This window comes from Tenrec ecaudatus, chromosome 10 (genome assembly GCF_050624435.1).
Source record: "Tenrec ecaudatus isolate mTenEca1 chromosome 10, mTenEca1.hap1, whole genome shotgun sequence".
In the NCBI taxonomy this organism is placed as follows: domain Eukaryota; kingdom Metazoa; phylum Chordata; class Mammalia; order Afrosoricida; family Tenrecidae; genus Tenrec; species Tenrec ecaudatus.
Window position 1 is genome coordinate 107,049,820 of NC_134539.1, and position 23,676 is coordinate 107,073,495.

Genomic DNA, 23,676 nt, shown 5'->3' on the forward strand with positions numbered 1-23,676 from the left:
GCCCTCGACGACGCAGGTTCGAGCCTCACCCTGGCCCCTGCCCCGCGGGGAGAGGCGGAGAGCGTGAACTCGGCCAGCCTGACTGCAGAGCCCCTACTCTCAGACCGCTCAGGTGAAACTGTGGCAACTATGGGAGTAGCTTGTCCTTTGCCTTACGGTTGCTTGTTCTTTTATTTTGCTTGGCTTCTCATCTGTCCAAATTCAAAGAACAACAAAATACTCACCGCCTAACTCACGGCGACCCTATAGGCCAGGGAAGAACTGCCCCTGAGAGTTCCTGAGACTGCAATTTTTCACCGCTTTCTCTGGCGGAGGGAGAAAGACATCCCAGACCATGACTAATTGACTGGAAAGCGCAGCTGAGTCAGCTTATGTGCAGGAACGAAAACCGAACCCCCACACCCCTCACCGCACGATGGCGCTGCGGGACACGCTCTGCTGCCGCTGGGAAAGCTGGTCCCGACCCCGAACCTCCTGCGCTTTCCCGGCTGGCAAGCTAGCTCCAAACAAACCCAATTCCCTGCTGGCGACGAGGCGATGCCCCCTCATGGCAGCCCGGTCGGGCAGGACAGAACCTCCCCTGTGAGTTTCCCAGGCGGCAACTCTTTAATGGGAGTAGAAAGCCCTGTCTTTCTCCCGCTGAGAAGCTAGTGGTTTCGAACTGCTCATCTTGTGGTTAGCAGCTCAACACATCACCACACCGTCACCAGGGATCCTTTGCAAGCTAGTCACTGCGATGTGGATGTGACTACACGCTGCACATAAGAGGCTCCCCCTCCCAACTCACGCTAGCCCTGCCGTGTGGGTTCTGCAGGCTCTCTGCCAGGACCACCCTCCCCAGGGAGCCTGAGAGCCAGAGGCCCCATGCCTCACCGCCTCCCACTATCATGAACGGTTCAGAGCTGGGCCATGGCCTGGCCTGCCCTCTGTATTTCACACCAGAGAAAGTAAAGTCAGAGGGAGGGCTGCAGGTCTCAGAATCCAGGGTCGCTCCTGCCATCCGTGCTGGGCACGTCTTGAATCCTTCAACTCCGGGGGAAAGGAATCTTCCTTCTCATGAAGAACATGGTCCCTGTCTGGGATCGAAGCAAATCTGGACGAAAGCCTTGACCTCCTCCCCCAAAGCCCCAAGTCCTGAGTTGTGCTAACACAGAGAATTAACAGGGGACAAGCAGCCCCGGCCACCGCCAGCAGCAGAGCCTGGTATGGAATCATTGGCTTCAGGCAAGCTGTGGGTGACAGCGCACATGTTGTGATGGGCTGACTGATTGCAATGAGAGTTGGCACGGCTGGTTTCCAGGGGTTTAATGAGAATCTGAGTTCTGCCTACTATGAGCAGATGGCCTCTCGGCGGGGGGCCCCGGACCAGTTCGCTCTGTCTTCCCTGTCCCTCAGTGGGATGGACTTCCTCATCTGCATGCACAGCACCTCGTCGATGTAGATGGTGTTCTCCTTGACGGCAATCTCCTCCTGCAGGGCCAGCTGCCTGCGGTTCAGGCCTTTCAGCAGCACCTGAGCTTGGGCTAAGGTGTCCTTCAGTCTAGGAGAAGGGCAAGAGGATCAGGGAACGCTGTAGCGCCTGGAGTCTCTTTTTCAGGAGGCAAAAATGTATCTGTGTATTCACTGCAGGACTCAGAGTGACCTGTCCCCCACCCCTCTGTCCCCATCTTCTTAAGACGGACCTCTCGCATGGGTACCCACAGGCCAGATTCATGACAACAGGCCATCCCAGGAATGGCTGATGTCGGAAAAAGACAAGTTTTTGCTTACACATCTGGGTCTGGGGCTTCTTTAGGAAAATAAGATCCCGGGGACCAAATTCCTGCCTGGTACCAACCAACGGGCTGGAGCAGCGGTGGCTGACTGTGTAGGAAGGACTGCCACAGACAGGAAGAGGTCATCCAACTTCATTCCTCCCCGGGAGGGACAGCCCCTGTGCGTACTGTGCTGTGCTCAAGCCCAGTGGGACTTGAGTGGCTAGCCTGCCGCAGGGGCTGAATGGTGACTTAAAATCAAAGAGAGAGAGAGACCCTGAAGGCCTAACCCCCAGGCCCTGTGAGCACACACGCCCCATTTGGAAAGAGAGTCTTTGCATAGTAGAGTATGTGCTGGGCTGCTCTCCACAAGGTGAGCAGTTCGAACCCACCAACCACCTCTCAAGAAGGAAGCTTCCTGCTCTTATAAAGATTTACAGGCTCAGAAACCCTTAGGCAGGGCGGCTGTGAGTTGGAAATTGGCCTAGCAGGAGGGGTTAGTTACTGCGAGATCGCATTGGAGGAGGGTGGGTCCTAAGCCAGTCTGAGTAACCAAAGTCACGGCCATACCGCCAGTACTGATGCATAGGCACCCTTTAGGGCTGGGTAGAATGGCCCCTGTGGGTTCAGAGACTGTAAAACCTTCATGAGAAGAGAAACACTCCTCTTTCTCCCAAGGAGCAGCTGGTGATTTTGAACTGCTGACCTTGGGATTAACAGCCCAATGAGGAACCACTATACCACCACGGCTTCTTAAGGTAGTCCGAGTGGTGAGCTTATAAATGAGGCGGAGACACAGGCAGGCAGGGGGAGGACCGTCCTGTGAAGGTGCTACCACAAGTCAAGGCATGTCGGGGGCTAACTGAAGCTGGGGGAGAGACAAGGAAGTCCCTTCTCTGGAGAATTCAGAGGGAGCATGGCTCAGGCAACACACCGATTTGGCCGCCTAGCCTCCAGAATGGGGAGGCAATTACACTTCCGTCATCCTCCGCCTGGGAGACTCATGTACCTACCTTGAAATGTTATGGCTGATCTCGTGCACCTCCCTGATGAGCCTGTACTGAGCGGTGTCCCGACACAGCTCCACATTGGGCCGGCACGTCCTGGCCTTCAGGCGTGTGTGAGCCACCTTGGCGGGCCCTTCTTGATCCAGGATGGCTTTCTCCAGAGCTGTGATGTTCTTCTCCTGGGAAGCAACCTCTTCCATGACCTGACACACGGGGAGAGGGGCCAGGTTGGGCTCACCAAGGTGTAAACTTGTTTCAGACCGTGCACATGTCTCTTTAGGAAGAAAACCAACAGGCTCACTGCCATCAAGGTGACGCCAACGCATAGCAAGCAACCCTCTAGGACAGACTAGAACTGCCCCTGTGGGTTTCTGAGACTGTATCTCTTCGCTGGAGTAGAAAGCCTCATCTTGCTCCCAAGGAGCAGCTGCTGGTTTCGAACTGCTAACCTTGGGATGAGCAGCCCCATGTATAGCCATACACCACAAGGCCTTCTTTAGGTTAGGAAGAGGCAACAACAAAGGGTGCGCTCACTCTTCCCAGAAACCGTGATTGCTAACGGGACACCCAGCCTTTGAACTTCACAAATGGACCAGGCAAGAGCTACCACTGTTGCCGCACCTCCCCCAACATAATGTGAATTCCTTCCAGAAAGCCCTCAGGGTGGGGAAGGGGTTCTCTGCTTCACAAGGCTGCCCCCTCTCCTTCTAGAAAGTACCTTGGTATCATGAGCAGAGAGCTGCCTCCTCCCTCATAAACCCACACCCACTAGTGGTGATGCAGTGAGCACAGCTGCTAATCCATAGGTTGGAGGTTCAAATCTATCCCTGAGATGCCGTAGAAGAAAAGCCTGGTGAGATGGTGCGACTCTTGATATACATGGGTAGCCTGAGATGGAATCAACAGCAGGAGTGTCTGGTTTGGTTAGCACCAACTCTGCCCTGGGGAAGTCTGGAGCAAGCAGAAGGGCAGTTCGGTCTGAGTTTCGTTGGTACTTTTCAGGGTGCCCTTGACGGTGCAGGGGGTTGTGGGTCGGGCTGCTCATCACAAGGTCAGCAGCTCAAACTCGTCGGCTGCTCCACAGGGAAAAGACGAGGTCGTCAGTTCTGGTAAAGATGTACTGCCTTGGAACCCCAGAGAGGCGAGCTCACCCCTAATGTGATGGCCGAGACTGCTTCTCTTCCGTGAGGCGTGTGTGGCTGATTTCCAGGGCCTCATCCAGCCCTGCCCTCCGCTCTAAAGCATGTATCAAATTTGAACATGTAACGCGTTGTTTTTTTAAGGACTTGAACTGCCTTACCATCTAAGACATTCTGGAGTGTTTAGACAGAGCTCATCAGCCTAGTAAATTCAGCTAGTACAAATGAGTCTTAAAAGGTGCTCAAGCTGCCTTCTGACCTAACAGAACCCCAACCTAAAATCATAAGGTTAAATCAATTGATCAATTGTCTGTTTTAAGCGACACTTCTAAAATCTGGGCCACATCTTCTCACGGTGTGCAAGTACCTAACATATCCCCAGTGCAGAGTCTTCCCAACAAAAGGACCAATACGAGGGCTTAGGTCAGGAATCGACCAGCTCGCACTACACCTTGCCCGCTGGCCCGCCCATTGTACACAGGCCGCAGCAGGCTACGGATGGTTTTTCCACGGTGCAGTGGCTGGAATAAAGCTTTCAACAACGAATCTCCGGTTGCGAAAAAGTTACATGCAATTCCAATTTTAGTGTAGGCAAATAGCGTTTTCTTGAGACAGGACCATGTTCATTTGTTCACACGCTGTGAGGCTCTCGTGCCTTCCTGCGCAATGTCGCTCGGGGCACTACAAGTCATAGGGGGCATCTCTGGAGCCCTGGGGCGGGTGCTATGGGCAAGCCGGTGCTGCTGACTGCAGGGCAGGCAGCTGAAACCCACCAGCTCTTCCCCAGGGGAAAGACGGGACTGTCTGCCCCACAGAGAGATGCGCAGTTTCAGCAACTCTGTAGAGGGGTTGCCAGGAGGCGCGACCGACTCGATCGATGGCCGAGGGGGAGGGGGAGTGGTGTGTGTGTGTGTGTGTGTGTATGTGTGTGTGTGTGTGTGTATGTGTGTATGTGTGTGTGTGTGTGTATGTGTGTGTGTGTATGTGTGTGTGTGTGTGTATGTGTGTATGTGTGTGTATGTGTGTGTGTATGTGTGTATGTGTGTGTGTGTATGTGTGTATGTGTGTGTGTATGTGTGTGTGTGTATGTGTGTGTGTATGTGTGTGTGTGTATGTGTGTATGTGTGTGTGTGTGTGTGTGTGTGTGTTCACCATACAGCGATGTTTTGTTTTATGGTTTTGCTTATTTCTTGTCAAGGCAAGAGAAGTCGACTTTGTCACCCCTCTTAGGCACGATGGAGCATGGTTCTTATGGAATTAGAGGGTAGACCAGAGTGTTTAACGTGCTTCTCATCACAGCAGAATGACGTCACAGTGGTCAGAAATGCGAAGGAAACAAACCGGAAGGCGTTTCCAAGCGGCTCATTTGTTAGCCGAGTTTGGGGAGCCGTATGCCGGTGTGAGTGGGAAAGCGCCGTTGATGGCAGGCAGGAAGAACCCTGTCTCAGGGTGTTCACCAGTCCTCGTAGAACAGGTTCCTGAAGACTGGAGGGCACTGGAAACACCGTTCTTCAAAAGCCCAAAGAACGCACCACGGTTGAGCCGCTTTGGAAGAGTCTGGCCGTTTTGTACACGAAGACACGCGCATACTGTAGCTTCCAGCCACAGCGCCCCTCCAATGCGTTGAAAACGTACACACACACAAAAGCCTGTGTGGGGATGTTCACAGCATCTTTATGCATCATGCCCCCAAACTGGAAGCAGCGGAGATGTCCTCTCAGTAGGAAATGGGTAGACAAAGGGGACATTCCAATGATAATAAGGAATAAACTGTTGTCATGTAGTGCCCAGTCAATTCGGACTTCGAGCGACCCTACAGGAGAAATGGGAACTTCCCTAAACTGCTCATTTTTATGGAAGCAGACTGCCAGGACTTTTCTCCCGCTGAGCTGCTTGCTGGTGGATCTGAACCAGGGCTTGGCTTTAAAACTGGTTCATTTCTGTTTGAGCCCCTGCCTAAGGATGGGCTGCCTGAACACACACACCCCCTACATACACACACACACACACACACGACATGGTGGACACATGGCAGGATGCATTTGACCAGACCACACAGCACTGCACCACCTGACCAGTGCACACCCCCTGCAAGCTCTGGCCTTCACCTGCCATGGTTCATTCACGGTAACAAATGTGCCACCGAGGCGGAAGGACCTTGGGCCTCTACTCAAGCACTCCTTCAATGCATGAATACTTTCTTCTATTAAATTGGCATTCTATGATGCTCACCCTCCCGACACAACCACTGAAGCCAAAGCAGGTGAACAAGCAAATGTGAAGAAAGCTGATGGTGCCCGGCTATCAAAAGAGATAGCATCTGGGGTCTTAAAGGCTTGAAGATAAACAAGCAGTCATCTAGCTCAGAAGCAACAAAGCCCACATGGAAGAACACACCAGCCTGTGTGACCATGAGGTGTCGAAGGGATCAGGTATCAGGCATCAAAGAACAAAAACTCCTATCATTGTAAATGAGGGTGAGTGCAAAGTGGAGACCCAAAGCCCATCTGTAGGCAACTGGACATCCCCCTACAGAATGGTCGTGGGGAGGAGATGAGCCAGTCAGGGTGCATGGTATCAACGATGAAACTTACAACTTTCCTCTAATTCTTAAATGCTTCTTCCCCCCACTATCATAATCCCAATTCTACCTTACAAATCTGGCCAGACCTGAGGATGTACATTGGTACAGATAGGAACTGGAAACACAGTGAATTCAGGACAGATGATCCCTTTAGGACCAGTGGTGTGAGTGGCGATACCTGGAGGGTAGAGTAAAGGTGGGATAGAAAAGGGGAACCGATTACAAGGATCTACATATATCCTCCTCCCTGGGGGATAGGCAACAGAAAAGTGGGTGAAGGGAGACATCGGACAGTGTAAGATATGACAAAATAATAATTTATAAATTATCAAGGGTTCATGAGGGAGTGGGGAGCGGGTAGGGAGGGGGGAAATGAGCTGATATCAAGAGCTCAAGTAGAAAGAAAACGTTTTGATGATAGCAACAAACATACAAATATGCTTGATACAATGGATGGATTGATGGATTGTGATAAGAATTGTACAGCCCCCAATAAAATGATATTTTTAAAAATGCTTGCCTTGACAACAGAGGTGAGTGGTGATTGACCGACGAGTGACCGCGTGCAGGGGCATGCAGGCTGAGCTGTGTGGGAGGCAGAGTGGGACTATACTCAGGCCTGACCAAGGATGTCCCACCGGGGCAGCAAATGTATGAGGGGACTTCAAAAAGCTATGTGGAAAAGTGGAGTGGAAATAATTCTTTGAGGCTCCCTTGTATCCATGAATATGGTAGAGCACGCAGGGACTTCTGGTTCTCCTTAAATATAACCAAACACCCCGAGGGGATGCGCTGCTGGGCCTGAGCGCTCAACATCATGGTCTTGGGGGACAGCAAAGTCAGCTGGCACAATAGTCTACAGAGGCAATGCTCTACATCCTATTCCGATGAGCAGTGGCTGGGCTTGTCAGAGCTCAGGAGCCGCCATCGAAGGGGGAACTCTTTATCTCTCCTTGTGCAGAGGGAAGAAAATGGAAGAAGCATGGAGACCACTGGCCCACTGGACTAATGGACCACGTGAACATCAGCCTCCACAGCCCTGAGATCAGAAGAACTACATGGTACCTGACTATCGAGACCACCTGCTCGGAAAGGATCACTTTAGAAGGTCCTGGATGGAGAGGGAGAAAGATGGGGAATAAGATTCAACTTCATTAAGAAAAAAAGTTGTTTGGGTTTTTTTAACTAAGCTTACTGGATGGAAAGAGACTGGTGGAGCACCTGAGACAATGACCCTTTATCACCCTTCACTTACCCAAGGCTCAATTTTCAGCCAAATTGGCTTTATACAGGGAACACCACGGAAGCACACGTTCCCTCAGAAATGACTCATCAACCTTGTGAGATCAACCCTGTGTTCGTCTGGGTACTTTAAAGAAACAAACCCACAGAAACTCATGTATAAGAGAGTTTTATATAAAGGTTAAGTGCGCATCAAGAAAACATCCCTACCCAGTGCTGCCCAAGCCCACAAGTCCAACATCAACCCATATGTCCAACACCAATCCACAAAGTCCTCCTCCATCTCACCAAACACACACTATGATGCCGACTGCAGAAGGAAAGCCAAATCAGTGAGTGTGTAAGCATCTCAGAGCTGGCAGGGGTCTCCACACGGCTGCTCCAGCACCCAGGGCTGCATAAGGGTAGGTCCATGCGGCTTCTCCTTGGGGATGTCTTGCAGGAAGTGAGCCCTGCCAGCTGAAGCAAGGAACTGACCAAGGCAGCAGCACCCTGGTCCGACCATCACAAAGCAAGGAACCTGAGAACTAGAAAGGCGAGGCTCATGGAGCCATTTATCCCTCCGCCCTTCAATTAAGCCCACATGTGTCTATTGGCCAGGTTGGCACAATAAACTAACAACCTCAAACCCCAAACCAAAAACAGTCACTGCCATCGAGTCGATGCCGACTCATCGTGAGCCCATGGGACAGGGCAGAACTGCTCCTGTGAGTTCCTGAGGCTGTAACGCATTACAGGTGTAGAGTCCAACGACAGCGTTCTGAAGGGTAGGGAGAGGGGGAGGAACAGAAAACACAGGGAAGAAGTGGGGTACAGTGACGTGACATTGTGGGGACTGCAATCAATGACACACAACAAGAGGGGCATGGAAACCGGGTCTCTTCTATAAACCTTCCCCAATTCCCAATAACACATCAGCCAGAACATTCTAGCAACAGCCGCCAATCGAAAGTCGAGAGAGGAACCTGAGAGCCGATGCTCATGGGGAAGGAACAACTGAGGAAAGGAGACTCAGAGTGGATGCTCGGCTCAAAGAATGTCACCAGGCCCCTGAGGTGTCTACATAGCAATTGTGGGATGGCTCTGGGTTCTACTGTGTACGTAGGTTCTCAACACCTCAAATAAAATAAAACACAAAACAAGAAGCAAGATCTCCATTCCCGCCATATTTGCAGCCCACATATTTTCTAATTTCTGGCAGTGGTGTTGGGCCACTCAAGAGGGGCAAAAGAAATGTCCACATTGAAAACCCGCTATGACTATGCGACGGAGGTGGTCCCACTGACCTTCAAACCAGCCGTGATCAGTCTGCTGAAAGGCACATCCCGTGGGATGAATCTAGAGGAAATTCATAACTGCTCCCAAGGGATGAATACACATCACCTTAAAAACGCACTGCCATTGAGTCGAGGCCGACTCGTAGCGATCCTAGGGGACAGGGTAGAACTGTCCCTGTGAGCTTCCAAGAGTGTCACTCTTTACAAGGGTGGAAAGCCCCATCTTTCTCCTGTGGAGCAGCTGGTGGTTTCGAACTGCTGGCCTTGCAGTTTGCAGCCCAACTCGTAACCACTGCTCCACCAGGGTTCCAAGTGACGGATGTATTCCATTAGATTCATGTGCTCGTGCACAGGCAGATGTCAGTACGCAGCAGTACTGATGAGTCAGGGACCAACTTCATAGCAGGTAACTACCTCGGTCTGAAAAATAAGTCATTCTCAAAAATGAAATCTATGAAATGTCCCTACAGGCCAGTGTTAACAAGTGAGCATCTGCAATTGATTTTGGTGAACCCCAGCTAAGCAAAAGGTTGGCTCCCGACCCCGCCACCCCAAAAAAAAGTGTACTCTTATCATCGGTAGGCCGATGTTACAAAGCAATGCACTCAGCTATTACTTTAGGATGTTGACTTTCATCGAGTGAAGAAGGTTTGCAACGAAATTTTCTCTCTTGTTGTAAATACCGCATATTAGTCTTGATTTTGCCTGTTGACTGACTAAGCCTAAAGTGTTTACTCTCTGATCTTCATGAAAACGGCAGGCTGTGTGCAGGCTCTCCTGTAGGGGCCTTCAAGTTGGGTCTGACTCACAGTGACCCCCGTGCTCAACAGAGAAAAGCACTGCCCAGTCCAAGTCCAGGTTAGATTATTCTAAACACCTCTGACCTTCATTCTAAATCACCCGAGGGTTCAAATACACCTTACCAAGGTAAAGAAACGATTATGTGATGGCAAGCAAAATCATGTGATTGGGGGGTGGTCTTCTGCTCTGGATGTCCCTGTATGGGGTGGGCGGTTAATGCAAGGGCCGATCGTTGAAAGGATGGGATTCCTGTGTCCCTAGAAGTGTCTCTGGGAAAGGCCTGGGCGTCTCGTCCTGAATCAGTGTCTTTGAGGACCCTGTGAAGCACAGCTCTACAGTGACACACTTTGGAATCAGCTTGAGACCAAGTGATCTTTACTGGTTTCTTCTCAGTTTGTTGAGCCTCTTTGTGACCCGTGAGGTTTCGGGTCAGAAGATAACCAGGTGGACCCTTTTGGTTTTTTTCAGAGTTGTCATGTGTGAGATAGTTAGTTTATTGTGCCAGCCTGGCCGAAAAACACATGTGGATTTGGTTGAAGGGCAGAGAGATAAATGGCTCGGTGAGCCTCACCTTTCTTGTCTCTTGCTCTTTGATCATCAGACCAGTGTGCGGCTGCCTTGCTTGTTCTGTGCCTTAATTTGCAAGCTACACTACCCGTGGGACATCTAACCTGTGGACTGTGTTGCTGTAATTTGAGGTTCCTTCAAGACCTGCTTCGCCACACCATTGGAATTTACATCTCTTGAACTGGGAACTGACTGTTGGTGACCTGCCTTGCTGTTTGCTGCCTGTGCTGAGATAGCCTGACTCTCTCTACAGAGGACTACCTGGTGGCTCTCAAGACTCGAAGGACTGCCAGTGTCTCACAACTCTCGGAGTGAGTTGCACTGAGCCATTTGTACTGCTTTATAATTTAACTGTTTGTTTCTTGTGTTATATATCTATCTGTATAAAAAATATATATATAATTATTAGCAATCTGGTTTTGTCTCTCCAGAGAACCCTGTCTAATACAATGTGTTAGGGATTGAATTGTGTCCCCCCAAAAATATGTGTTGTCAGTCGGCTTTCTTGTGATGTTAATGAGACGGGGTTAGTGTTGGCTGTGACTTGTGTCAATCTCATTTGGAATATTATAGAGTCAGTGGTCTCCAAAGCGAGGCAGAGACCCTCACAGTCACTCACATTACATTTTACCTAATCCTTCTGTTCACATAGCAGTGCCCTCCTCGTCCAAGGCTATGTCTCTTCAGTGGACTTGGAAATATTTGGGCCCTTATGAGATAGGAATGACTTCCCCGGGCTACCTCGAGGCTTTTGTACGTACTGATGTAGATGCAGCTAAAGATTCTCTCTCAGATCATAATCTTCATTTGAATTACGTTTGGGTTGTCTTTCTGGCCTCCATCTGACTTGTGGCCATAAAATACGAGGAGGGCCAGACCTTCCACGTTCTAGATCCCTCCCATCCTATTGATGGTTCCTTCTGAATTTTCCCTCAACTAAAATCACCTGCACACACCCTGCTGCTACTGAGTCGTCGTGTGCTGACATGGTTGGTCTCTGAGACCCCTGTGAAAGCCTCTACTCCGGGAACTTCAGCGTCACACAGGACAATGTCTGAGGTCAGTCACCCATCCTCATATTTCATATTGGGAGGAACTGAGACCCAGGGTGGGGAGAAGGCTAAGGCCTTACAACTCAGGTAGGTACAAAGCGGGGCCAGCTCTGAGCCTCCGCTCTCCCAGCTCTGCTCTGTCTCCTGAATCTCTGTTCTCAGCAGCTCTGAGGGTCACTGGGGCCAGACCCAAATTACCAGAGATCCCCCTGCTCAGGAAGCAAAGTCTCACACCAGTCCCTAACTTCCCCCCGAAGCCCAAAAGCCTGGAATGGCCCTTACTGCTGGGCTAGAACATTACCCAACACCCAGAGGGCAGGCGGCCTGGCCAGCCCGCACGCATTTTAGTTCCCTGGGGTGCAGACTCCTAAACCTCCTCCGGGGTCCTCACCTTGGCCAGGTGCACAGCCAGCTTGTCCTTGGCATCCTTGGTCTCCTTCAGTCCGTTCTTGAATGCTGTGTCCACCACATCGCATTGCTTGCGCAGGTCCAGGGCCGTCTGGGACAGGATGCGGTCCACCAGGGCCTTGAGAGTCAGCGAGTTGTTGCGCTGCTTGTCCGCCTTCTCCACGTTGGTGTTGGAGAAGTCCAGCCAGTCGTCCAGACTCACGGAGCTGAAACGGGACCCAGGCTAGCCTCACAGCACGTGGGGGCTGGGCTGGAGGTGTGGGTGATGGGAGCCAGCCCCTGGGAAGCCGCTGGAACGGAAACCTGCCTGCACTGGCAAAGGCTCCTAGAACATTGGAGGACACGGTCTCTAGGCAGTTCCACCCGGCCCTTCCATGGTCGCCGTGACTCGGAATGTACTCAGTGGCAGTGAGGGGCAGAGAAACAGGCTTCTCTCAATAGCAATGACTGTGACACCTTGTAGATATCTCATGTAATCCCCACAATGGCCTAGTGAGCTAGCTTCTCTGGACCCCACTTTATAGACCAGTGGGGGGTGGGGGGATCCACTGCCATCAAGTTGATTTGACTCATAGTGGCCCAGGGTCTCCGAGGCTGTCAATCTTTACAGGCACAGGCAACCACAACATTCTCCCTCGGAGCAGCTAGTGGGTTTGAACCACCAGCCTTGCAGTCAGCTGTCCAAAGCTTACCCAATAACACTGCCATGGGCTCCTTACTGCAGAGGCACATGGAGGCTCAGAAAGTTGAAGTAGTTCAAGAAAAAGACAGAACGAAGAGAGAAGCAGTCTGGCCACTATCACACACCCAGGGATAACGTAGATCTCAAGATAAATCATAAACGCATGTATTCTTTAACACATGGAGGGGGCATAGGAAACCACAAGTCTATGCTCATGGATACAAAGAAATGAATAAGTTGCCTTTTCTATGAGAAATGAGATACTTTCATAACACACTGGTTCCAAAGAGAGAACAAATTTAGAGCGGAGACACCTGGCGGGCACCGCCACAGCGGAGTGAGCATCGTCCTCACCAGACAAACCCAAGTCAGCGGCCTCCTGATTGGCTGCAAGGAGGGAAAGACAGAGCCACTTCCCGAAGATGCCGGTCAGAGAGGCGCAAACCGAGGCAACATGGCTTTAACACAAACGGGGGGGGGGGGCAATTTCACTTAGGGATGTTGATGTACTCTATCAAATATTAGCAAGTCGCAACAAAACAGGGCTCTCACCCTGAACAGGGGGTCTGCCAGAGAGGAAGAGCGTGCTTGTGGGCACAGGCGCTGAGAGGATAGCCAATAAGATTCAGCAGATGCGGGTTAGGGCTTCGTCTTGTATCTCGGCAGACCTCCTGATGTTGCTCATCGACCTGTGGTTATGAAAGAGAACTTCCTTGTTCAGAAGAAATGCACACTGCCCGGGGGGGGGGGTCAGAAAACTCGTGAGCAGACATCGAAGGGGCATTTGTTGGACTTTTGCTGTCCAGAGGAAACAAGAGTGTGGACAGTCGAAGATACAGGAAACAAGAGGTCCCATGGACTCGTGGACCACACAGACATCCGTTTCCACATCCCTGAGACCAGAAGTGCTGGGACCAGAAGTGCTGGATCGCATAGGAAGGTTCTGAGCAGAGAGGGAGAAAGATGTGGACGACGCTCACCATCATGAAGGAGCCCCAGCTGACCGGTCGGCTGGAGACTGGGGGAACTGCTGAGACCAGGTCCTTGGACATGCCTCCAGGGCTGGAACTAAACTCAGCGCCATGGCCCAAGTTTCAGCAAAACAATAGACAGGTCTATACAACAGAAAGGCACTGCCATCGAGTGGATGCCGACTCATCCTGGCCCTCCCGGACAGGGCAGAACTGCCCCTGTGAGTCTCCGAAACTAACTCTGCGGGAGTAGAAAGTCCCGTCTTTCTCCCCAAGGCAGGTCGCTAAGGAGAATACTAACCCGACTGATGAGGATAGGCCTTAGAATGATCAACCATTGGCGATCAAAAGGGCAGCGTGCCATCTCGGTGGACCAAGGACAGCGGTTAGAAGGGTTAGGGGAGGAGGAGCGGAAACAGGAAGTGCAGGGAGGAAATGGGATAAGCGATGTTACCTGGTGGGGGCCTGCAATCAAAGATGGGAAGCAAAATGCGCACGCACGGTTGAATGGAAAACGCATTTGCCCTGTGTAAACCTTCACCCAATTCACATTTTAAAAAATAGAGAATGAGAGACACACATGGAGCTATTTAGGGGGCAAAGGAACCCTATTGCGAAGACATTGAACTACAATCCCAGCCATTCGGCAAGGTAAGGTGCTACGTATGTCGAGCGGGGACGGGAACCGCAGAACAGACCCGGTGGAGGTTTCCTTGGCCACTGGGTGACAGAATGGAGCGCACAGAGAAAGAAAAGGACAGGTCGCTGGGCCTCACGCTGCCCCTGTGCCAGGTCGCTGGGCCTCACGCTGCCCCTGTGCCAAGCTGCATGTGAAATACAGGGTGTGGAATTGGGAGGACCCCGGTTTCACACCGCGGGATGAAACACAAACACAAGCGTGCCCGTGGCTTGCCACGAGAAGCCCAAGAGGTTTCGTACCGTGAGCCGCAACGCTGTTACTCTGTGCCTCCTGACGCCTCCCGGGATTTCGACCAGAGACGGCGTGCTTTCCCTGAGACATGTAAATCAGGATGGAAACCATGTGCGCTTTCTCTGCTGCCAGGAGCTGGCTGCTCAAACGCAAAGCGAAGCCAAGACACAGCTCATGTCGTGTCTTCCTCTTTGGAACAGAAGCTCTATCCTGGAGGAAGTGTGTGAGTGTGTGTGAGTGTGTATCCGGGGAGGGGGGTTTCCTGCTGGCACCCAACCAAAGGACAGCTCCAGGAAAGCTGCCCCTCCCCCCAATCACTTGTGCAAAATAAAATCCCGATGGTCCCACAGACACACTGCTTTCTTTACAGGGACCCGTTGATGGCAGGACTCACGGAGATAGATATCCTGCTGCTGCTGCTGCTACAGCCAGGGTTCTTGTGATTAAATAAAGAGCAGGGCACCCAGAGGAAGGTTACACACGTCTCTTGCTACCGAGAGAACCCAGGTGGCTTAGCAAGCTGAGAAAGTGGTGGGCGGGAAGGTGAATAGCGGAGCCCACATTCAACCAAGCAGGCGTGGGGCTGAGTTTTGCAAAATGCTCTGAGGATGAAGAATGGGCTGCAGACACAAGTGGCTTAGCGGGCCTTTGCATCCGTGCACGAACGAGCTGAGCAAGTCTCTCCAAAGCCTTAAAGAAAATCATGTTTTGCTATCAAGTGACAGAATTCTTGGATTAATAAGGAAACTGTATCTTCTGGGAAAGCATCTTGCGAAAAGAAACCCCGGAGGATTTCCCGGCTGCCTGGGCTGGAGGTGGAGAAGTTAGGAGCGCCTCTTCATCCCCCTGTTTGCAGAACAAGATGCTCAACGCAAGCATGTGACTGGGCGAAGAATGCGTTCTCTGGGTCTTCCGCTCAGGTCTTCCGCTCTGTGACTTTGAGGGAAGGGGAAGGATTTGTGAAACTCTAGTCTCACTGAACACGCAAAAGGAGATGCACTTTGGACATGTTGTCCAGAGAGACCAGTCCCTGGAGAAAGGCACCATGCTTCGAAAAGCAGGGGGCCGTGAAGAAGAGGAAGGCTCTTGACGAGATAGACTGACCCCGTGGCTGTGGGTTCAAACATCAGAACAAGTTGAGGCTGGCCCAGGACCGGGCAGTGTCTCCTTCTGTGGGACAGGGTGTCGCTGTGGGTCAGAACTGACTCGATGGCACCTACCAACAGCGTCCTTGGGAAATTTCTGAATTTCGGTGAAAAATAGAACCCACAGCAATTTAGGAATTCCACGTCATGGCCACGTTACAGGACAAAGCAGAACTTCGCTTAGGGTTTCTGAGATTCGCCAACTTGCTCTCTGTGTATTCTTTGGATTCCTACACCCTGTAAAGATTTGTATAGCCTATTTAAAACTCAGGAAACACACTGCCATTGAGTTGATCTTGACTTATGGTAACTCAGTAAGACAGGGTAGAACTGCCCTGGTGGGTTTTTGAGACCGTGTGGTAGTTACATACTCTGGTGTCAACTTGTCGAGGGGTGGAGTCTAGCCTGTCAATCAGGCTGCAGCTTGATGACCACATTTGGAGGCACCACGGAGATAAATAGCTTACTGGAGGTGGGACACATATACACTCCCTGTGAGACATTCCTGTTGAAAAGATACATGGAGCTACGCTAGAGCCTGGGAGTTGGAGGAGCCACATGGAGACCCCTGCCAGCCCTGAGATGCCTCCGCCGCCACTGGATCCACAAGACTTTCTACTCCCTGGCCTGTGATCTCCCTGCACTTGACAGCATTGCATGAATCTGAAGAGGACTTTATAGATTGGTATTGGACATATGTGCTAATATCAGACTTGTGGACTTGATCTGGACTGGGCTGGGATGTTTTCTTAATATGCAATTACTCTTTGATATAAAGTTCTCTCTTACACACATATGAGTGTCTATGAATGTGTTTCTCTAGTCAACCCAGACTAACACAGACTGTAACTCTTTACGGGAATAGAAAGCCCCATCTTTCTCCCACAGAGCAGAGCGGCCAGTGGTTTTGAACTACTGACCTTGCGATGAGCAGCCTAAGGCATACGTAGTATACCACCTGGGCTCCTCAGCTTAGTTAAAGTGGGGCCTAATCTGGAGGACCCAGGACTTCCAGGAGCCTATCGGAGAGTGGTCCTCATTCAATATCAACCTTTGCCCCCTGAACCTGACTTTTCCTAGCTTCCTGCCTGCCAGAGGATGGGTGTACCGGGTTCCGTGTAGGATGTGCCGGACAAGGACATTACCAGGAGAGAGGAAGTCAGTACGGTCATGCCAACACTCACTTTGGTTCAACCCTGGTGGCATTCTCAGAATATCTGATGTTTGGCGAGTTGTTGTTGAGAGAGAAGCAGATATCGTCGATGGTCAGGGCTGTAAACTTGTCCCTCAGGTCCTTTTCAAGGTTGTACTTGGCAGAGCGGTTTAGCCTGCAAGGAGAAGGTCAACTCTAGGATCCTCGAGCAGCACCGATACATGGTTGGGAGACCTTGGAAAACGAACTGCAAGGTGAACCTAGTCCAGGATGGTGGCACTGCCGTCCCTCCTTCCCATCACCTCCGGGCACACGTCAACCAACCAGACACTTAGTAACAGATGGATGTGACTGGACCCTGACTTCAAGAGCCTCCCCTTCAACGGTGACCTTTCCTGATGTCACCAGGATAGCTCGCTGTATGTGTGGGACCAGCCGGGGCAGGAGACAGCTCCAACGTTCTCCAGTTTGCAATCAGGGGGGACATCATGCTCCATCACCAGCCACCACCAGAAGGTGTCACCATTGGCCAGCTCTCACCTGAGCGCTCCTGCGCCATCTAGGGGGCCCCGTGAGAGTACAGGACCCCATTCCTTCTGTGCTATGGAGTCTTTGGGGATGCTGTTTTTTTCTAGAAATGCTAAGTGGCAAGTTCCAGACACAGTCCTACCTGATCTGCTCAGATATTTCCTCCAAAGTGCGGGTCAGGAGGGCCATCACCCCCTGGATGACCTCCACCTCCTTTATCAGCTCCTGCTCCACTTCGTCATGGACCAAGTCAATCCCCACTCGCTGCTCCCTGCCCGAGAGAAAGGTGGCCGGTGGTCCACATAGAGAAGGGATGCAGTCTGCTATCTGTGAACAGCTGGACAACTGATTGAGTTGTACCCACTCCACCTGGATCATTTGGTGGGGGACGTGGATAACCTCAGCTAATCCAAAACCCAAGGAGGGGAAATCATTTAGAAGGTTCCTTATTCCCTCCCCGCTCCCCTGCCCTTAAATTCAATCATCAGTTCTGAAGCTTGTCCCTGCCCATCGATTGATTGGAAACATCACCTTTAGACCAAGGCTTTGAGCCAGGTCTTCCTATTTCACCCATGGCCAACAAAGTAAAATGGGAACAGATCGCAATTTCTAAAATGTAGATGCACTGAGATAATTAGAATGGGGGAAATCACAGGTTGATGTCCTGCTTGAAATTTAACCTCCCTCCTCGACAGCAAGTGTGGAGTGCTTGTTGCATAGCAACCAAATCTCTTGACTGGTAGAGTCTGAAGCAACGGTCCCCTGCTCAAAGATGGTGGCAGATCAGGGTGCTTTGAAAGTGTCTCACTCTCCCCAGACAGGGCAAGAGTTCCTTGGCCGCATGAAGAGAAGCTGGGGCCTGGTAGTCCTTACTTTGGGCAGGCAGGTGCCCAGACAAAAATCATCAGGATGTGATTGCCAAGGACATGGCAGCTCAGATGCTAGAGCTGCAAGTCTGCGCCGATACACAGAGCCACGCGGAAGCGCTTTGTAAACCAGAGGGCCTGGATGAACGCACCTCTCTATCGTTCTCTCTCCTACAAGTCCTCTTGAGTAGGATGCTGTTCTCTCCTGGGGGTTGCGGGGGCGGGCGGGGAGCAGTGCTGACTTCCTGCCCTGCCCCATCGCAGCCTTAGCCCTAGCGAACCGAGCAGGTCTTCCTGCTGCCAGCAAAGGTCATATCTAACTATTCCCATTGAGAGATAAGGAAGCCAAGGTGCCAATGTTCCTTCTGCTGCCCAGCGTCAGAGGCTGCGATCGTTTCGAGCTCTGAAAGAGCAAGTGCCCCGTTGCCTTATTCGAACCCTCCCAGTAGCACAGCCAGCTTTTACTGCCCAGCAATTTGTTCCTTACAGCAGACGACTCCTTCAAGGAACCACCGCCCCTACCTGTATTTCAGGCACGTCTGAGTGATGTGCAAGGGTTCTTTTAAGCTCTCCAGGGCTTTTTCCAACCTGATCTGAAAGTTTCGGAGATCCTCGGTTTCGTGCACAAGCTGCTCAAGTTTGTCATCTAACTCCTTCTTCCAGAACTTGACTTCCTCAAGCCTCTGTTCTGAAGCACACAAGGAAGAGACACCACATTAATCTACCCCCACGGTAGCCAACTCTTGAGTTACAAACATAGTGTAACTACTCTTGTGACAATGTTCTTTTCTTTTTCAAACTTTGCTGCTTGGGGTTTCTACCATCTTTATAAACGTTTGCTGGCAAAAATAAAGGCATTTCTTCTTACTTTCAATATCAACTGTATCATTCGATGCTCACTAATTCTTCAATGGCCTCTGTCTCCATATGAGTATCCAACTGGCCAATTTATTGGAAAGGTCACCCTTTCCCATGATGCTGCACTTTTATTTGTCATAAATCAGATGAGGGTGTACATGTGGTTTTGTTTCTCTCTTAAGTTCCACCAGTTACTTGGTCTATGCTGACCGTCCACCTCACTGTCTTAGTCATTGTGGTTTTATCAGAGGCCTGGGAATCTACAGGGAAAATGTGTGTTTCTTCACAATAGTTATGCTTAGTCTCTCTCTCTCTCTCTCTCTCTCTCTCTCTCTCTCTTTCTATAGCTGTATCTATTCGTGACCTTCAGTATTTCCCTACGAATATTAGAAGCAGTTCATTAGTCTTACATAACAAATAACCCACTGAGATTTTCCTTTTAATCACATCTATGTGTTAATTTGGGGGAAAGCTGACATTTAAAATATATTGAATCTTCCAATCCACTAACATACTGGAAGGCTTCCAAAGGTTCATGGAAAAACTCCAACCACTTTTTCTTCTAATTTTCTAGGAACGGTTTGGAACCCCCTCACATATTCCTGCCTTTTGAATGTGTCCCACTTCTTTTCATATTGATGCGTCGCTTTCTGTGTAACACCCTCGCACACATCTTGTTAGACTTGTCCCTGAGTGTTTGATTTTTTTAATGCCATTATAAATAGCTAGTTTATGTTTCACGATTGAGTGGCTCAATAAAGTTAAGGTGCAGACTGAGAATGTGTCTCCCATGCCTCCTGAGACACAGTGATGGTGGAGAATGAGGAGAGCAGCTTCATCATGAGCACTTACCTAGTCGCACAGCGGTTTAGACCGGGCCTGATCTCGGCTGGCATTGGGAGAAGTCGAACAGCTGATACTGCTGGCCTGAATGACGCTCTGGTTTATGGCAAGCAAACCGTAGCAGTCCTCAACCAGATTTGATCCGTACGTGTCAGAGCCAAACCCGTGGGCATCGAGTTGACTCTGCCCTATAGCAGCCCTATAGGCTTCTCAAGGCTGTCACTCCTCACAGGAACAGATAGCCTTGAACTAGCTCCTGCAGAGTGACTGGTGAGTTTGAACTGCCCAGTGTTAAAAATATATTTAAGTCAATGGTTCATGTAGGCGGTCCTCAGCTTAGGAAGGTGTACCATCCCTCCATCTGTCTTTAATTCAAGTGTGTGCATAAGTTGGAACAGTTAGGTATGACTTAATCCAACTCTGTCCTCTTGGTAGTATGCAGCATACCATTTGATGCTTAAAACCATTCATAAAGCATGCTCCGATATACCAAAGCATCTCGAACATAATAATACAGTGATGATCATGTTTGGTATGCATTACACTAAGTAGCGCCACTTTGTTTTAACAAACCGTTGCACATACAGCAGAGGGTTATCATAATCGGCTTTACGTGGGTTGGACAGTTTTGAGTATATAAGTCAGACACCTATAACTGGGGGGCAGGCTATACGGGAAAAGTGGGAGGCTGCACGTAAAATCCTAGCTTTCCAGATTTGCGGGGAGAAAAAGCCATCCAAAGATCAGACTAACCTGTGTCCATATTTTTCTTGGGAAGAAATGGATTGAAATTGAATAGGAGTTGCGTCCTGAGCCGGAACACGTGATCTATAGGCCCCACATTCCCCAACATTCCCTATTGCCCTACGTTCAACCTCTCTGTTACTCACCTACCTATAAGAAAAGTGAGTTTGTTCTCTGGTTTCTTTCAATTGAAGTGTGGGAAGTTTGTTTCATTTCATGTTTGTTTGGGGACTTGCTCATTTTTGAACAGCGCCCCGCGCCCCTCTCCCCTTAAGTACTGTTTTTAAGTCTAGAACAGCCAAGAGGAAATCCAAAGCTCACTTTCATCAAGTTAATTCTGACTCATAGACCCTATAGGGAAATCCACTGTGGATTTCCAAGCGTGTAAATCTTTATGGTAGTAGAAAGCCTCGTCTTTCTCTGTTGGAGCAGCTGGTGGTTTCGAAATGTTGACCTTGGCAGTCAGCAGCCCAACACAGCACACTACACCCCCGGGGTGACATCAAGAGAAGATGAGTATTAAAACTCAGCTCCATTTTCTTTTTCTGTAAAACTTTCCCGGTGCCTGCTGCAATCGTAATGTGGTCATTACATCATTTCAGGTCAACTTAAAGATACAGAAAAGCGTAGGTGAAGTTCCTCCTGTCAACCAGGTCACAGCTTGATGGGGCCTCCTTGTGGGGGTGGCCTTCTCATAAGGAGGGCCCTGGGAACCTCCCCGCTCTCTCTGGCTCACCTTTCTGCTGGCTGACCCTGATGGCTCCCATGACCACTGCTGATGAATGCGCACCAACCTGTGATCTTCCTGCATTCTCCATCACTGCACGTGGCTTCATGAGTCTGAAGAGGGACTTGTGGACTCGTATCCGACTATGGACTTGAGTTGGACTGCACTGGATGTTTTCTTGATACATATTTCTATATAATTACTTGTTGGTATAAAGCTCTCTCTTGGATAAATACAGGAGTGTCTCTGGATTTGTTTAACTAGTCAATCCTGCCTAATTAACCACACCTGATTTTATCTACTCTACTCCAGAACTTATCTGATTGTATTCTGCTTCCGAATTCGTTTATCTTTCCCCTCTTACAACCCCCCAAAAGCAGAAGCGACAACCACCCCTCTGATATCGCTACTGCTTAGTCTATGCAGGCTCTCCGATGCTCACTAAACAGCTATCACATTACCAAAGGAAGGACTGGTGGAGGGCTGAAAACCAGACCGGGTTCCTGTGCCACTGGCCGAGGGGCGTGAACTGAAACACAGAACCTGGAGGACACACCTGGCCTTTTTCAAAATAGCTCAGGAATAGTAACGCTGCCCCGCCTGACCATCCAATGCGCAGGACAGTGTCCCCGAACCTCAGCAGGCTCATCCAAACACACTCGCAGGGTCACAGCACGGTGCCTTACCTATTTTCTTGTTCACGTCGCTCTGAGACCTTCTTGTACTCTTTTCTATTTCATCCACGAGCCGCTGGCTTTCGGCCACCAGGCGTTCGGATCGGGACCTTTGGGCCTCTGCATTGTGGTACTGGTTCTTGTTAGCGATGTGCCACTCCGGGGGCAGGAACTTGGGGGGCGGCTGTAGCAGTTTGGCCATCTGACGGTTCCAAAGTCCTACTCAAAGGCAGGCTTGACTTAGGGGCGCTGGAAAGCAGTCTGTCCTTTTCAACATCAGGTTTTAGCACCCTGTGACATCCACACCCAAACGTGCACACAGTCTTATCAACGCACAGCACGAACCCATCTGAGAAAGCAGCCCCCAGACCAAGAAGCAGGGCCTGGGCAAGGCCTGGCCATCCCCTCGTGGCCTTCCCAGTCCTGGCTTCCTACTCCCACCCGCTAACCCAACATCAAACTGTAATGCAGTCTTGCTGTTTTTAAAACGACATGGATGAACACAAGCAGGGTATTTAGTAATAGAAGTCAGAGGCAGAGTTGTGTGTGATTCTGTGCTGATGGAGGGTGGGGAGCGGGGACCTTCAATCAGATTTGCTCCATTCCATTCTCTTGTTTAAAATAAACAATAAACTTTTATGGTAAATTAGGTGGAGGGGCGTTACATTTCACATCATCAAGTTTGCATTCGATAGTTGAAACTACTAGTCAACTCCCCACCCTAGTACATACCCTTGGCCCACGCTCTGGTTTCCCTTCTCTTCCTTGTGGACTCCCAGCTTGCATTTCTCCCAAGTGAACCCATCAACTAACTATCTAGCTCGTGGCTTCATCGTCCTTTGTCCTCTCCGCCCCGCTTGGCCATCTCCAAAATCCATTCCCTTCCATGTAAAAGTCTTTCTCTTAGCAACAAAGGCCACATGGAAGAAGTTTGCCAGCCTGTGTGATCAGGAGGTGTCGATAGGATCAGGTATCATGCATCAAGACCCAGAACAAAAAATCATATCATTGTGAATGAGGAGGAGTGCGGAGTGGGGACCCAAAGCCCATCTGTAGGCAACTGGACATCCCCTATGGAAGGGTCGCAGGGAGGAGATGAGCGGTCAGGGTGCAGTGTAGCAACGATGAAACATATAGTTTCCTTCTAGTTCTTTAATGCCTCCTCCCTCTTCCCCTCCCAACTATCCTGATCCCAATTCTACCTTACAAACCTGGCTGCAGCACAGCATGTTCACGGGGACAGATAAGCACTGGAAACACGGGGAATCCAGGACAGATAAAGCCCTCAGGACCAATATTGAGAGTAGCCATACCAGGAGGGGAAGGGGAAGGTGGGGGAAAAAGGGGGAACTGATCACAATGATCTACATAGAACCCCCTCCCAGGGGGATGGACAACAGAAAAGTGGGTGAAGGGAGATATTGGTCACTGTAAGACATGAAAAAATAATATAAATTTATAAATGATTGAGGTTTCAGGAGGGAGGGAGGACAGGGAGGGAGGGGGAAAATGAGGAGCTGATCCAAGGGCTCAAGTAGAAAGGAAATGTTTTGAGAATGATGATGGCAACAAATGTACAAATGTGCTTGGGACAATGGATGGATGGATGGATTGTGATAAGAGTTGTACACGCCCCATAAAAATGATTTATAAAAAAAAGAAAGTCTCTTGTTTTTTCCCCTTCCCTTTGAATAGTGGTTGCATATAATAGCTATCCTCTGGT

The 23,676-nt window shown here is 50.3% G+C and overlaps 1 protein-coding gene across 1 annotated transcript; it reads right to left on the bottom strand.

Annotated features, from left to right (window-relative positions):
- Positions 1–1,329: 1,329 nt before the first annotated feature.
- On the bottom strand, positions 1,330–22,155 carry TEKT1 (tektin 1). The gene is made up of 7 exons (XM_075559592.1): positions 21,966–22,155; positions 18,630–18,795; positions 17,384–17,512; positions 16,745–16,888; positions 11,815–12,037; positions 2,768–2,964; positions 1,330–1,540 (listed from the first exon to the last, which is right to left on the bottom strand). Exons 1-7 carry the CDS (start codon positions 22,153–22,155, stop codon positions 1,330–1,332), a joined length of 1,260 nt encoding a protein of 419 aa, XP_075415707.1.
- Between the last annotated feature and the right edge of the window lie 1,521 nt (positions 22,156–23,676).

Coding starts and splice junctions, on each gene's coding strand:
- TEKT1 (XM_075559592.1), bottom strand. CDS start 22,155: ATGGCCAAACTGCTACAGCCGCCCCCCAAGTTCCTGCCCCCGGAGTGG. Junction 17,513..18,629: donor CAGACGTGCCTGAAATACAG/GTAGGGGCGGTG, acceptor TCTCTCGGGCAG/GGAGCAGCGAGTGGGGATTG. Junction 2,965..11,814: donor TGGCTGTGCACCTGGCCAAG/GTGAGGACCCCG, acceptor CCCGTGTGTCAG/GTCATGGAAGAGGTTGCTTC.